Here is a 15,339-nt window from a genome sequence, read left to right as displayed (position 1 = left end):
GAAAAAAAAATAAAAATCAATCTTTGACTTCCAGCCCTCTTCCCTCTCCTTGTCCTCAGGATCCCACTGTGGATACATTACGCTGTCTTAGTATTTTTTTCAATGAAAGTGTTTAAAACTATTGGAGGCATCCAGAAGGACATAAAGCGTGGCCAACTCTGGGTGTGTGGGAGTATTTATGAGTATTTTAAGGAGAGGTCGGTCACATTCTGTGCTGAGACTCACATTCTTGCAACGTCTGGTCCTCTTCAGAGAAAGGAGAAACAAAAATGGGACTGGGTAGCAGCAAGCTGAATCTCTCTGAGCAGGTTTTTTTCTCTCGCTTCCTCAGGGAAACCCCTTGGGCTGCTCAAAATTAAAAATTCTCTTATTTTGAAATCTTTATGTTTTTCTCTGTTTTACAAATGTGAAAGCTGAGGCTGCTCATTTTGTTTTGTTTTCTGAATGCAGTTGTCATTACCGAATCAGTATTGATTTATTCCTATGGAAATACATCAATGCTTTAAGTAAAATGCAATCCCATTAAGAATGATACAGGTTTTGCAGATGGAGAAAAGTAGGTCAAATATTGCACCAGTCATCCCAGAGCGTGTCCCTTTAAGCCAAATAAATGTGTGAATACACTTAAACTGTCAGCACAGCGCTTGATTGCCATTATTATGCATCTTCTGGCACAGGGTGGCAGAGCCTTCTGTGACTGAACAGGGGTTGAAAACGTCAATTCTGGTGTATTAACCAGGTTGTGTTTTACACCTGGGCGGCATGGGGGGGGGGGGGTGGGGTGCATGTTTAAGGATTTTTCCTTTCCCCCATTGCAACAGTTGACTTCAACTTAAGCAGGAAAGCCACATCATTATATGCAAGGGACATTGTAGCAATGCAGCACAGGAACACGATTTAAATCTGATCATTAAAGTGCCGCAGCAAGAGGCTGCGAGAGACGGTGTGGATGGTCCATCTGCAAAATCTGTGCTCCTGTTGTACAAGGAGGAGGGGCGGAGGGGGGAGAAAAAGCAGCTGCTTGGCTGTGCTATGAGAGGGAGAGACTGACTGTTGGCACCATCTGTAGCTGTCCTTTGTGCTTGCTGCTTTATCTGTTCATTATAGTATGATACTGAATTTCTCGTGCTTTGAGTGTAAATGAGTTGAGATGTGCCTAATACTGTCAGCATAAAAAGCAGTAACTAAGTACACTAAAGATGAATAGTGTAATCTGTAAATTCATTTTGAGTTTGTTTCATCTAGCTTGAATAGCCCAGGAAGTGATGTTCTCCAGAAGCCAGCTGTACCAGATGTGTTGGGGGGGACATATATTCATCTTTCCGAGCAGAGCAGTGGAGGTGGATGGGGCAGGGGTGGCACCAGCATTTCCAGCGGAGGGCAGGGGCAGACTCCTTTATACAGTTCTTGCTCCTGCTGAACAGTATAGAGGGAGGGCTGGTACTCCTAAGGCACCTACAAACAGCTCTGTTCTTATTCTCTGCACAAACACAGATGCAGGGAAGAGAGGAATTATTATACATGGTACATGAGTTGAAATGTCCCGGGGGAGGAAAGGTTAAACCTCTCCGTAATGAGTGCTGTGATAGGGATGAGTAAATTTCCTCCCTTTTACACCTGCAGTCTCTTAGTTTCTAAAAACATGAGTCCTCTCCAGACAACTTGTAGAATGAAACCATCCAGCTTATCTTGAGGGCGTCTTTGTTCTTTGACAGTTTGCATTACACCCATACAAACATGTGCATTGGACACTGATAATAACAATAACTCATTAAGATCTTTTCTTATCTTTATCTCGCCGAAGCAACATGATCTCATTGGCATATTCCTTTCCTAAGAGTTCCTCTGCTTTTTCCCCAGGCAGGTTTGGCTTTCGTGTGCAGATTCATGCCCTCGGACCCATCAGGGTTGTTGCGTGTTCTCGTATTTGTCAAGTGCGCTTAGGTGTGCAGAAGGGGCAGCTCCCTTCTCCCACCAAAGCCTGGTTTAAGATGGATGATTTCCAGTTGACACTGTAGTAATTACCCTGGGCGGTGGAAGTGCTCAGCCACCCTGCGAGGGCTGCGTTCAGTGTTCAGCAGAACACTTTGTTCGTGCCTCTGGGAGCACTGAGTGGCCGTGGCGCATGGGAAGAAACCCCGCGAGTCGGGGATTTGTATCTCCAGGCGGCTGGAAAAGGGGGAGGGGGCCTTTGTCACTGGCACGTTAGTAATGATATGCCAGGGATAAAAGGTGAGTATAATTTGATCAAATGCTTGTTGACAGATTCCTTGGCTAATAGAGAAGCCGCTTAGGCTGACACTCGTTGCTGGAACCTTTCACAGAGCTCGGGGGAATGCTTTCTGTAGGCTACATGTGAGGCTGACAATTTCCCAGTGACCATATTTAGTTATATAAAGACAGGTGTCCCCTTTTTGTCACAGCAGAGTTCTAAAATGCCTCCCTGAACATCACTCTTGACCTTCCGCTTGATAAATGCAATGAAATTACTACCTCTCCTTTGTCCAGATGTGTGATTAATTCACAGGAATGGTCTGGGCTTTTAAGTGTTTTTCATGTGTGGCTGGTGAACTTGAGAAATTCCCATTGTTTTTCATACTGAAAAATGATTTGTGTGTGTGTGTTCTAAATAAAGCGGGTTCCTCCCCTCTCCCCCCCAGTATGACTGTATAATTAGTCTCTTTGGAATTTGTTCTAAGTATGTGTTAACAGTACCTGTGAGTAGCTGCTGGAAAAAGAAGGTGGTGTTCCCTGAAATTATGGTTTGCTGCTGCTTGTGATTATATTATTTGGTGAAAAGACAACCATTAGAAAAATAAGAAATGGAAATGAATATGAAATTTTAGAGAATTCTGCACTTAATCTCTTTTAAGACAGCATGCCTAAAATTACATGTAGAGCTCTCTTCTAAACTGCTGTGGCAGCTTGGGTTTTGAGTAGTCTTCTGGTTCTCACCTACTTCTGCAATCTGTTGATTTGTGTTCAGCTCATAACACCTCAGGAAAGCACTTAGTTAAAAATTAAGTACAAAGCATTTTCTTGTTCTCAGGGTTTTATAAAGTATACTTTAAAGAAGGAAAAACCCCAAGCACTTCCACTTGAGAACGTTTCTTCAGCTGCAGAATTTTGCAATTAGTCTGCGCTTCGTTCCAGTGAAACTCTTCACTGTGTCATACCTTGGTGACTTGTTACTGGAGCCACTTCTGATTCTGGAAGTAAACAGGCAGCTTTGAGGCTTAGTCGGGTGTTGCTGGAGGCAACAGTGGGGTGTCTGGCTGGGTGCACTCATGGGAGCCAGATTTTGCCTGCAGTCACTTTCTGGGGTTCTGTTTACTGCAAAGTAGGTAGTTGCTGTAACAGGGGCTGGTCTTTTCTGAGTGAGTGCGAAAGGGAGAGCCCACATTTTCAGGGATAATGACCCCTTTCATGTCTTCAGAAGGAGTGTCCAGCTTTTCATCCCTCTAGGAAATCTCTGCATCTTCATAGTTCATAGGCATGATTTTCCTCTAAGCACAGAATTACCCTCATTGACCAGAAGATTAGGCACAAAATGGAAATACAGATTCAGGGATTGTGCGAGGTCAAACACAGTTTTAAGTGCCTAATTTTGTATCCATGCATCAGTGTGGCCCTATTCTCCTGTTTATCTATTCAAGACTGGTTGCTAATAGCAGTTTTGGAAATGAATTCCTGCACGTGGGTTTCTCTTCATGCCTTTCCAATTCATCTTTTGTAGAAAACAGCCGAACAGCAAAGAGATCTTGTTGGTCTTTGCTCCCCTCTGTGAACAGTGTCTTCTGTATGTTTTTGTTACATTTCTGTTAGTGTGAAATGAATTCTTCTGCATCTTTTTTCACTCACAACAGCTGTCCCGTGTCCTTGTGCCTCATCCATTCTTCATCCCTGTGCCGCTCAGCTCAGACAAGTTCTCTCATGCCTCCTGGGCTGTGCGCGATGTTCGTAACTTGTGTAGAAACATTATAATGTTAGTGTGGGGCGATTACAGCCTCAACTTGATAGGATAATAATGTGAGTGGTGGTTCACGGATGAGCTTTTCACTCCTGGGGTTTGCCTTTTCAGACTGTGACTCCAGTTCCAGTAGCTTACATCTGCACTGGGCTGTGCTGCTCCTTCAGTTGTGCGCTTACTGTCACTTTGTTCTCTTTGCCCAGCGCTGCTTTCGTCGTGGTGTGAGGAGCTGGGACGGCTCCTGCTGCTTCGCCACCAGAAAAGCCGGCAGAACGATCCTCCAGGGAAGCTACCCATGCAACCCCCCATGAACTCTATGAGCTCCATGAAACCCACCCTCTCTCATAGGTGAGTCTCAGCTGTGTCTGTAGGAGAGGCAGTCTGTACAGATGTACCATGTGACAGATGTTAATTGAAGTGCTGGTTCCTGTTGACAGAGGTAGCTGCTCTGGTTCATGCACTCAACAGCACTACAGACAACAAGGGATCTGTAATTACAGCAAGTGCTAAAGAAACTCAGGTTTTGTCTTTGCTGTTGCCCAGTGCATAGTGAAGCAGAGCTTCTGTCTTCAAATCCAGGATCAGATTAAGTGGGACTTTCAAGCTTCAAGGTGTGCCCTAGAGAGAAAGTTCTACAACAGGTCTCTCACCAGACATTTTCCTTCCTGCTGTTTATTTAAATGCAACTGGCTTTTACGGAGTTTGAAGGCAATTTCAGTGATGCTCTGTTTTGTAAGTATCCTTGGAAATGTATTATGTAAAGCAATTGTGTAGTGGGCACCTTGTATCAGGTGAGGATCACAAAGTGCTTAGGTTAATTTAGAGAAAATGTGAACATTAAAGGACCCTAGAAGAAGCTGACAATGTCAAGGCATTGATTACCAAATTACGTGAAGGAGCAATATTTGTATTTCTTGTCTGCAGAGCCTAGGCCATGGCAAGAGCTGAAGAGTGAGTGTAGACAGGATTAAACATTAATTTTATGCTTTTTTTCTGGGAGTTTTTGTGAAGGCTTTATTTCCTTCTACATCACATTAAAGAAATCCCAAATAGTATAACTTGGGTTTAGTGTAGGGCACTTTTGTTAGTGAATGATTATAGGAGTATGAATGAGGTTGGATTCAATGGTAGCATAAGTAACCTGAACTTTGTATTAGAATGGAGCTTAGGGACACCTCTAACAGTGCAAGGCGTGAAATTCATCTGGCAGCCACTTTGGTTTGAGGTTGGGTTTTGGTTGGGGCTTTTTTCTTATTTTTGCTCTATTTATGTGTTATGGGAAAACCATGCAAACACACAATGTGTTTCATGATGGCCCTTGAGAATAAAATCCTATTCAGTAGTGTAACTAATATAGTATTACTGACTTCAAGAGTACCTGGACTGCCTTTTTTTTTTTAAAGTTGCTTAAGAAATGATCAATTGTAAACACATTTTAAAAAAATCATTTAAAATAAGTTATTTTTACACCTGGGAGAAGCTTTGCAGAAGTCAAGGTGAAATTAGTGGCCAGTCTGCAGAGGAAGTGCGGTATAGAGTATACACTTCACTTCAAGTGGAGTTTTATAGTTTTCAGGTACCTGATTCTCAGTAGACCTTTTAGCCTCTGTTCCCCTTGAGTCTGTAAAGTAAGGGTGAACAAACTGTTTCATCTCACAGGAGCTGCATGCTGCATTACTGGATAAGATAGGCACAACTCTCTTTCTTTCGTGGCAGTTTTCCCCTGGAATAGTCGCATGTTGAAAAATAAGTATGTTGTTCTGCTAAACCTAAATACAAGAATTTCTGGCAAGCCTGGGTTACCTAATATTCTACCTAATGGCAGAAGATCCTGTCCAGTACCAACAAGTACTTGTAAGTTTCTCTTGAGTATTGCCCTTGAAATGCTTTACTGGGAAGACCCTGGAAGGTGCCCTTCTATAAATACCATTTTTGTGGCCTAACTTCTTATCTATAATAACTGCAGCAGCCTCTTAAGGATTTGAAATAACCTGCATCGCTGCTTCAGTGTGTGCTGTTGTCTGGTCTGTCATTTACCCATGACCATGACTGCTCAAAATCTCTCAGGTGGTACATTAGAATGAGACCTCTTGTGGCTCTCCAGCTTCTTTTGCCAAATGGAAATGTGTTATTTTCATGGATGTTTTGCAATCAGTCTGTAAGACAGTAGTGAAGTATGGGGTGAAGAAGAATTGAGTTTTCTGTTTGTTTGCATTCAACAAAAGATGAAAAGCCGTGAAGTACAATCCCAGTGATAAAGCTGTTGATGAAGCAACGGTCCTATTTGCATAAGATTAGGTTTTGGTCAGAAGCTTAGTATTAAAGTTCATGGTATCTTATCTGTAATTCACAACGTTTTGTGTGAATTCAAACAAGCAAACAACCAAACAAAAGTATGCTTTGCATTTCTTCCAGGAAATGTAGCCAGCTACTTCAAGCATTCTAAAATAATTAGATATTAAACTACAACCACCAAGACCCTATTCAAGAACTTCATGTAGCTTAACAGACAGAATATGGGATATATGCCAGTTGCTGCATATCACTAAAAAACCTAAAGCAACCCAACAAAACCTTCCCCTGTCATCAGATTGTCTTGAGTACCTGACACAGAGCTTTTTCTGCTGTTGCTTTTACTAGCAACAAAATGACCCTAGGTGGGGACTAGAATCCTGAAGTACCTGGCACTGCAGAAACATGGCTGCTTCGTCTTCAGCTGAAACAGGGCTCAGCTATTTAAAGTGCGTTCTGTCACAAGGAACGTATCACAGGATTGTAAGGATTCACATTTAAGAAACTGTGGACACACACACTGGAGGGAATTCAGGTCTGGCTTATTTTTAGGGGACAGCATTTTATTTTTGTAAAGTGAATAGAGTTGTGGGAGAAAACTGAAGTAGTCACATGGAGAGCTTTGTTAGTGATACTGTTGGCCAAATGCACTTAGAGAGCAGAATGTAAGCTTTGTGAGGATGTGCACGCGTGAAACAAATGCTTTGAGAGTAGGGATGTTACTGTGCTAACTTCTTTCTAAATTGATTTTTTTCATTAACAAAGTGATTGAATGTTGCATATAAAAGAAAAATTCAGCTAAACACCTACTTCCTAGTGTAAGGCAGTTGGTTGGACTGCAAACTCCTGTGCTTTATGAACAGCGTGAGCACTGGAGTCTCCAAAAACAACCGAAAACAGCCCACACTCAACCTTATAACAAAAAGAGGTTTTTCAAATACATTAACAACGAGAGGAGGACCAGAAAGAACATTGTCCTGTTACTGGTGAGAATGGTCACCTTACTAACAGGGACATAGACAAAGCAGAGACGTTTAATGCCTTTTTTGTCTCTGTCTTCAGCACAGTCCATGTGCTCTGGGACTCCATATGCCTCAAGTTGGAGGACCATGACTCCAGTAACAATAAACTCCTTGTGAACCCTGACCTTGTGGGCAATTTGCTGCTCCACCTGGACCCATGTAAGTCCATGTGCCCCATCCCAGAGTACTCAGGGAGCTGGCTGATGTCATTGCAAGACCTCTCTCCATTATTTTTCAATGGTCTTGGGAATCCAGGGTGGTCCCAGTTGACCAGAAGCTGGCAAACATCCCAATTTTCAAGAAAAGTAAGAAAGAAGACCCTGGTAATTACAGGCCTGTCAGTCTCACCTCAGTGCCTGGTAAAACAATGGAGAAAATCATACTGGAAGTTACTGAAAGACACCTAAAGGACAATGCAGTCATTGGTCACAGCCAGCATGGGTTCAGAAGAGGAAGGTCCTGTCTATCCAATCTGATTTCCTTCTATGACAAGGTCGCCCAGCTAGTTAACCAAGGGAAACCAGCTGATGTTATTTTTTTTTCAGTGAGGCTTTTGATACTGTCTCACAGTATCTTGCTGGACAAAATGTCCAGCATAGAACTAGACAAAGCCATAATGTGTTGGGTGGGCAATTGGCTGAAGGGTTGGGCCCAGAGGGTGATAGTAAATGAGGTTCCCTAGGGTTCCATTTCAGGTCCAGTTCTTTTTAACATTTCAGAAACAACCTGTACACAGGACTGGAGGGTGTCTTAAGTAAATTTGCAGATGACACCACATTGAGAGGAGCTGTTGACTCCACTGAGGGTGGAGAAGCCTTGCAGGGAAACCTGGACAGATAGAGAGCTGGGCAGTCACCAACTGCATGAAGTTCAACAAAGGCAAGTGCCAGATTCTTCACCTGGGAAGGGGCAACCCTGGCTGCACATCCAGACTGGGGGATCAGACGCTGGAGGATGGACATGCTGAGAGGGATTTGGGTGTCTTGCTCAACCGCAAGTTAGACATGAGCTAGCAGTGTGCCCAGGCAGCCAGGGGGGCCAACCATATCCTGGGGTGCATCAAGCACAGCACTGCCAACTGGTCCAGGGATGTGATTGTCCTGCTCTACACTGCACAGGTGTGGCCTCCCCTTGAGTGCTGTGTGCAGTTTTGGGTGCCCCAGTACAAGAGGGTCAGAGAAATACTGCAGTGTCCAGAGGAGGGCAATGGGGATGGGTCTGGAGGGGAAGTCTTGTGAGGAGAGGCTGAAGTTTGTTGAGCCTGGAGGAGGCTGGGGGGAGACATCATCACTGTCTATGGCTTCCTGACTAGGGGGAGCAAAGGGACAGGTGCTGGTCTGTCTTTGGTGACCAGTGATAGAATCTGAGGGAACGGCATGAAGCTGCGACAGGGGAGGGTTAGGTTGGATATTGGGAAGAGGTTCTTTACTGAGAGGATGATCAGGCACTGGAACAGGCTCCCTAGGGAAGTGGTCACAGCACCGAGCTTGACTGAGTTCAAGAAGCACCTGGACGATGTGCTCAGTCCCATGCTCTGACTTGGCTGTCCCTGTGTGGGGCCAGGAGTTGGACTTGATGATCCTTATGGGTCCCTTCCAACTCAGGATATTCTATGATTCTGTGATTATTTTTTTAAGTCAGTGCAATGTAATAGTAACTCAGATTGGAATGTGAGATTCATAGTTTTGTTTGCCTTTTTTAAAAATAATTTTATTTTTAGACTTTTTACTAATATGTGTGGGTAAACTTCACTGCTTTACTGAAGAACCGGAATGAAGATCTACCCACCTCCTTAATCCTGTATAACTTCTAATTTAAGTCCTACTTAAAGGATTTATGAGGGACTTATGGGGAGAGCTGGTAGTCTTTGAGCTGTCCCTTCTGCATAGGAATGAAATTTCGTGGTTTCTAGCTTGCAGAGAGTAATGTAACATTTTTGTGTTGCAGTTTTCCAATGTGATGTAACATCTGTACTAACACATACTACTTAGTGTGGATAATTTTTTTCTTTTAAATAAATTTAAGGTCTTTGTCAAATGCTGCTTTGTCAGTACAAGTTGCTGTCATTATACACCTTCCTTTGCTTTGATCAATTTCCTACTGAACACTTCACTGCATTAATTGTTGGACCTTTACATGTAGATCAAATTGAATCTTGGGTTGAAATGGGTACGGTTTCCATCAGCCTCAGCAGGATTGTGGATCCAACCCATGCAAGACCTGTGGGGCTTCACATGCCTTGCATAGCTTGTTGCAAAGCTTACTTTGTCAACAAAACCACCTGAAAATAGACAGCTGTCACTTGCAGTTTGGTGTGTTGTCCAGAGCATTTGTTGGGTTTTTACTGTCTTCTCCCTTGATCCAGATTTTGGTCTTCGGTATTAATTGCCTGCTGTCTTCCAGTTAGTGACCAAAGGGTAGTAATGTCTGTATAGGGGAGTCAAGATTGATGAAAAATATGAAGATAAAATTATTTTTATCACAAGTTTACTTAGTGCCAGAGGTTTTGAGAAAATTAAACAATAGATCAAATTAAGCAATAATTCAATATTACAGTAGGTGCTTTATTTATTATCCTTGCTGGTTGATGTTCAGGCAGTGGCCAGAAATACCTTGTATCAGTTAGACTTGCTTTACAAGGGTGCTTATTTTTAGTGCTTGGTCCCTTTTTTCCTTCCAATTTGAACTTTACCAAGAGTTGAACTTTCACCATTGGTAGGAGCTCTTGGAGAAGGATGGCAGTTCTGCATCTGAACTGTTCCTGGGTGGTTAGGGTTGGCTCTTACCACATTTGTTAAGAATGAGGAGTGATCTGGCTGTAGCATACCAGTGGAAACAGTGTCAGAGTTTCTGCAAAGGTTGCTGCCTTGGCAGTTTTGCCATGATAGGCGGGTTTTTTTCTGACAGTGATAGTCACTTTAAAAATATGTGGTTGAAAGAAATGGTTAAAGTGAAAGGTCAGGGACAGCATATACACACATCTATGTTCGTGTTTTGTACGTCAGCTTGAAGTCGGGGGTCACTTCAGTGGCATACAAGAGAAGAACTCAAAAGTCTTTAGGTGGAAGATAAGATTGTTTCAAAGCCTTCTCATCCTTCTGTTTGTGAGGTTGCAAACTAAATGTAATTTGGATTTGCCATCTCTTCATTCCTTGATATAAGAGAATATACCCAGTCCAGCAACCTGTACTGCTCCTGATTCTGAAAGAGCACAATCTTTTTTTTTTCTTTTACTGTCAAAAAAATGTTAAAATCCACCATCAGGAGAAAATAAGGGAAAAGTTCAGAATCCAGAAATGTTTCTGCAGAAGTGCCAGTTCTTAAAGTAAAAAAAAACCACCCTCAAAGTCTGTCCAGAACAGTATTAGGTAAGGCCCCGATGCCGGACAGTACTGTCCGAGGACTTGCTTGTGCATCTTGTCCTGTAAGAGAAACCACTGATACTAGTTGTAGCATGTGTGCTTATTATGGGAAAGAAGTAGAAGAAAACCTTGAAAGAACATTGAAGGTACAAGCAAATGATTAGTGCTCACCAGCTGAAAACTGGTAATGTATTGGCTGTCAGTAATTAAACCTGTAATATCTTAATGTAAAAAATCTCCATTTCATTTTAGGTAAGAGAAGTTTGTGGTCAATTCCTGTGGTAACAAGAGAGACTGAGACATGGTTTCTGAAGACAGTAATGGCCAGCTTAACTTCTCTTCCAATTTACATTCTCATGTGCCTGGTAAAAGGTGTAGGGTAAGGCACAGCTTTCACTGTGTGTCCCGGCACCTTGCAGACATGTGAAAATAGAGCTGTGCTGATCGGAGTCACCGTGAGTGCTGTTGCAGTAAGAAGAATATGTAGCAACACAACCACTATACTTCTGTGATGATTTTTTTTTCTGATACATACCTGTTATGCACTCTCCTTTTTTTTCCTCAAAGCATTGTGTATACTAAAATTTTAGGGATCTGTGTTGTGATTTGAATGTTTTTCTTAATTAAGATATGTCAGCTGATATTTTTAAAACCCTGATGAAGACCAGGCAAATGTTATTTAAGGTGGCTGAGGCAAAATCTGACCTCGGGCTCTGCCCTGTCTAAGCTGGTTTTCAAAACACAGTAACTAGCCTCTGAAGAGACAGCTGTCATTCTCATGTTTGGGCCACACTGAACATTCAATTCCTGCAAATGTCTGATTGCAATTTCCTGCTTAGCAATAGTCACAATAGTATCACGCTCTTTACACGAGGGCTGCTCTCAGCAGCAGATGATTCGTGCCGAGCCGAGGTGATTTTCCTCTCCCAGGGCGTTGGGAAGGTTCCCTCTGTCACTTGCTCTCTATGAAACCAATTCATTTCTGACGGCGCTGGAGTTAAAAACCATTCAGCGGCGCCAGCACCCCTCGTTTGCGCCCGATTTGGCTGTCAGCGCGGTAGCTGCGCGGTGACACGGAAGGCTATGCTTTGCCCAGCTATTTGGTGCAACGCTCATTGAAATGCTCGGGAGTCTTTTAACCGGGTCGAGTACCTTCGGGCGGGGGCCATCAGAACCCAGTCGGTTCAGCCGCGGCCGCCCGGGCCCGCGTGTGAGGTGTAGCGGGGCCGGGGAGGGACCGCCCGAGACCCCCGGGGGCGGGGGGCAGCGCCGTGCGGGTGCCGCGCCGTGCGCATCGCGCTCAGCCCGCTGCCGGGAGGTGACATGGCTTCTAGCGGCGGGAGGGGGGTGGGGGGACGGGCTACAGTCTGGCAACGCTTTCGGTCTTCGCTGGAGTGGAGAAAAGATACTGCTGGCATAGACGATGGCAGATACTTTGGGTTTTTTTAAGACCTGTGTTCTTTGGGGTAATTCGGTAACAGGAATGGAGATGTGCATTCTGTCTGAAACCTGGCATTTTCCTTGATGCACTTCCCTTACATGTGTCTGTAATTCATTCGGTTAGATGGAATCTGACTGTCCCCAGGAATTCCCTTTAGGAAAAGAGTTAATTCCTGATATACAGTTTTGGTGAGGTGTTTTTTATTATTCCTGCTATTGCCATACGGTTGGGTCTCGAGTCTCTTTAGTATCGCAATGGGAAGAAAAGGAAACAGTCGTTGCTATTTGCAGTGATGATGGAGAGCTTTTCTAATGGTTCCCCTAAAATAAAATGGGTTAGATATTCTTGCTAAAAAATCCTTGACTGGTTTTCACTGGCGATGACAACAAAGCCTGCTCAACAGACAGAGCACATCAACAACCTGTGCAGATGAGGCGGTGACATTAATTAGATACTGACAGTGCCCTTAGCAGGAATCGGTGGTTTCTTCCCGTGAAAGGGCTGTTCCAGGAATGAGGAATAGCACACCAGCCGGGGCATCGTCTTGAATGTCCTCGTCTCCACCAGGCTGAGAACGCGGGGAAGGTAGCACAGCCTGTTTATGCTCTCCTTTCCCACTTACCACGTCAGGGGAGATGCGATGTGATGGTTTGTTTGCCCATGTCACTGTGTCAGCAACAGCGTTTCCAAACAACTTTGACAGGCAGAGTGTCGTAGATGGCTCCGGGAGACGTTTCTCAGACCTGCCCTGTATGTGCCCGAAGCGCAGCCGTCCCCCCACCGGCGAAGCCCTTTGGCCGGAGCCTCCGCCCGGGCTCCCCTTGCCCTGCCCTGCCCTGCCCGGCCGCCCCCGCCCCCGCTGCTCCGGCCGCCGCTGCTCGCCGCAGGCGAGGGGGCTGCTCGGCGGCTGCTCCCGTCCCGCCCTGCCCCGTCCCGCCGGTTTCTGCCCGGTCGCGCCTTCGGTGCTGCGGGAACCGCTGCTGCCCTCGCCCCGGTCGCTGCCCGCGGCAGGCTGCTGGCCGGCGGCGCGGCAGGGCTCGCCCCCGGCGCCCCTGGTCCCGGCTCCTCGGTCAGCCCCGGCGCCCCCAGCCCGGCTCGCTTCCAGTAAGTTGCGGTGGTGGTGTGAGCCCCCCTCCCCTCCCTCCCTCCTTCCCTCCCTCCTTCCTCGCCGCGCCTCTTGAAGAAAGCGGTTTTTTCTGTTGTCGGGGAGCGTAAATCAGCTTCATCTAAAATCTGGGAAGTGCAAGTCCATCAAATCTTCCTCCTAGCCGGCTGCTACACCTTGCGTGAGTCACTGCAGAGCTCCCGGTGCCCTTCTCGCTGTGCGGGGCTGCTCGTGTTTCCCCCTGTCTCAGAAGCAAAAGCAGAAGTGGAATCTGCTCACGCTTTCAGCGGTTCCTTCCCCGGTTGTTGTAGCAGTCGCTGACCTCCAGGCACTATGAATAAACAGCAAAGCTGGGAACAAAAGGAGTCTTCTGGCTGCCATTATCTCACATTAACATAGCAGACGCGCTGCGGTGTGAACAATGCGAGTCTCATTCGCCGATAATCAGCGAGTACCCAGGCATTTGGATTACCAAGGCAACAGGCAATGGTAGAATACTGGGTGGGTGTGTTTTTTATTGTAAAGGAGCAGTCGGATATGGAAACCCAGGTATATTGATAAAGCAGAGCAGAAGGAATGCCTGGTGGCAGGGGGGCTGAGGGCTCGGGGTTGCATTCCGACACACGTGAGATAAATAAGACATGGATGGAGCAGGTCTGTGCTGTGAGATGCAATAAAGATTAAACTGCATTTGTCAAGCTGAAAACGATCATAAGATAATTTCAGCATTTTGGAAAAGGTAACAGGTGGCATGTTAATAACAGGGCTGTTACCGGCGGATTCTGTAACTGTAATCTGGGCTGTAGTAATGCGTTGCATGGTCTACTTGTGTGACAATAGAACTGGGTGTGATGCTTTAATCTTTTTTCCTTTGATCGGATGGATGCTGTAGTCCCATAATGTCAGACGACGGTAACCCCTTCAGCTTCTTCTGAGGCAGGAGCGGGTCTCAGTAGCATTTTTGTTTCTTACCTGCATAGCTGTGATCGTTTGTTCCACATGGACAGAAGTAAGTTGTGTTCTCTCTGTGTCTTCGCGCGCGTGCGCACACACGTGTGCATGGACATATGTGAAATCTATAACCTAGCGGGACCGTGTGCGTGCGCAGGGGGGTGTGGGCATTTGCAGGCTCAGAAACTTCTGAATTAATCTAATAATTTGGCCTGATGCGTTTTTCTAATTTCAGGAGTTAGGTTCAGAGGCACTAACTCTTCTTGTTGAGCAGCGTGGCACCGTGCAGGCACGTCTCTCTAACTGGTAAGGCTGTGTAGAGTAAGGCACCAGGAAGCGTGTCACAGCCTGACCTGTAGCAACCCAATGTGGAATGGAAGGCAGCTTTTCCCACCTTGCGCGGTCATAAGTCATCCAGGCCTCACAGGCCTTGTCAGGACTATAAAGAAAAAGTTAAGGGCTTTCAGCTTCCAGAGGTACTTCGCATCACCTGCTGACCCGCAGGCTCAATTGTGCCCGTCTTGGTCTCCACACAGGCGGCTGTATTGTGCGTATGTGTGTGGCTGCATGAATGGTTATTGTAGATGTGTGTTGATATTTAAAAGAGCAGAGGCGGGGGTGATAGCCACCTGCTAGCTGCAGGTGCTATCCAAACCACCGAGCTGATAAATGGCTTGCTGCTTTCACCTTTTGACTGCTTCACCTGCATCTGCTCACCTAGAACAGGTTCAGATTGCTTCTGTGCTTTCAAATGGTTCACCAGAAAACAGTCTGCCTTCTTTTTATGGTGAATAATGAATTTTCTAACTGCTTTCACTCTTCCTCTTCAGTTTATATTGCTCATAGCCCAGTACTGAAACAACGCTAGAGGTAATTTCTTGGGAAGGGAAGGGCTAGATATGGATCCTCTGTGCATTTGGAGTTGGGAGAATCAAAGCTTTTCAAAGGGGTAAGAGAACATATTCATCTAGTTGGAAAGACTGGAGGGAAACAGCGAACTTGAGAAATTGGGGGAGGGATAATTTTTGAGCTGTATATTTTCTCTGTGAGATTTGAATGCTTGGGAGTCATGCCATTAAGAAGTAGAGGGAAAAAAAGTCTTGCAGAATGCTACCAAATTGACTTTTTTCACTTTTGCATTAGATAAACTCACCCGCAGTTGGGATGGGACTCTGCCTCACGTATTTGCTTAGTGA

The 15,339-nt window shown here is 45.2% G+C and overlaps 1 protein-coding gene across 1 annotated transcript in view; it reads left to right on the top strand.

The window, feature by feature from the left end:
* The window catches only part of ZMIZ1 (zinc finger MIZ-type containing 1), a gene marked incomplete at its 5' end in the record, with an annotated part of 158,114 nt that overhangs the window by 102,860 nt on the left and 39,915 nt on the right, over positions 1-15,339 (top strand). The window contains one exon of the mRNA XM_084264603.1: positions 4,174-4,318. Coding sequence (XP_084120729.1) covers positions 4,174-4,318 — 145 coding nt within the window. The remainder of the gene's footprint in view (positions 1-4,173; positions 4,319-15,339) is intronic.

The sequence above is a fragment of the Gallinula chloropus genome, assembly GCF_964237585.1.
Source record: "Gallinula chloropus genome assembly, chromosome: 5".
In the NCBI taxonomy this organism is placed as follows: domain Eukaryota; kingdom Metazoa; phylum Chordata; class Aves; order Gruiformes; family Rallidae; genus Gallinula; species Gallinula chloropus.
This window is presented reverse-complemented; position numbering and strand designations above follow the sequence as displayed.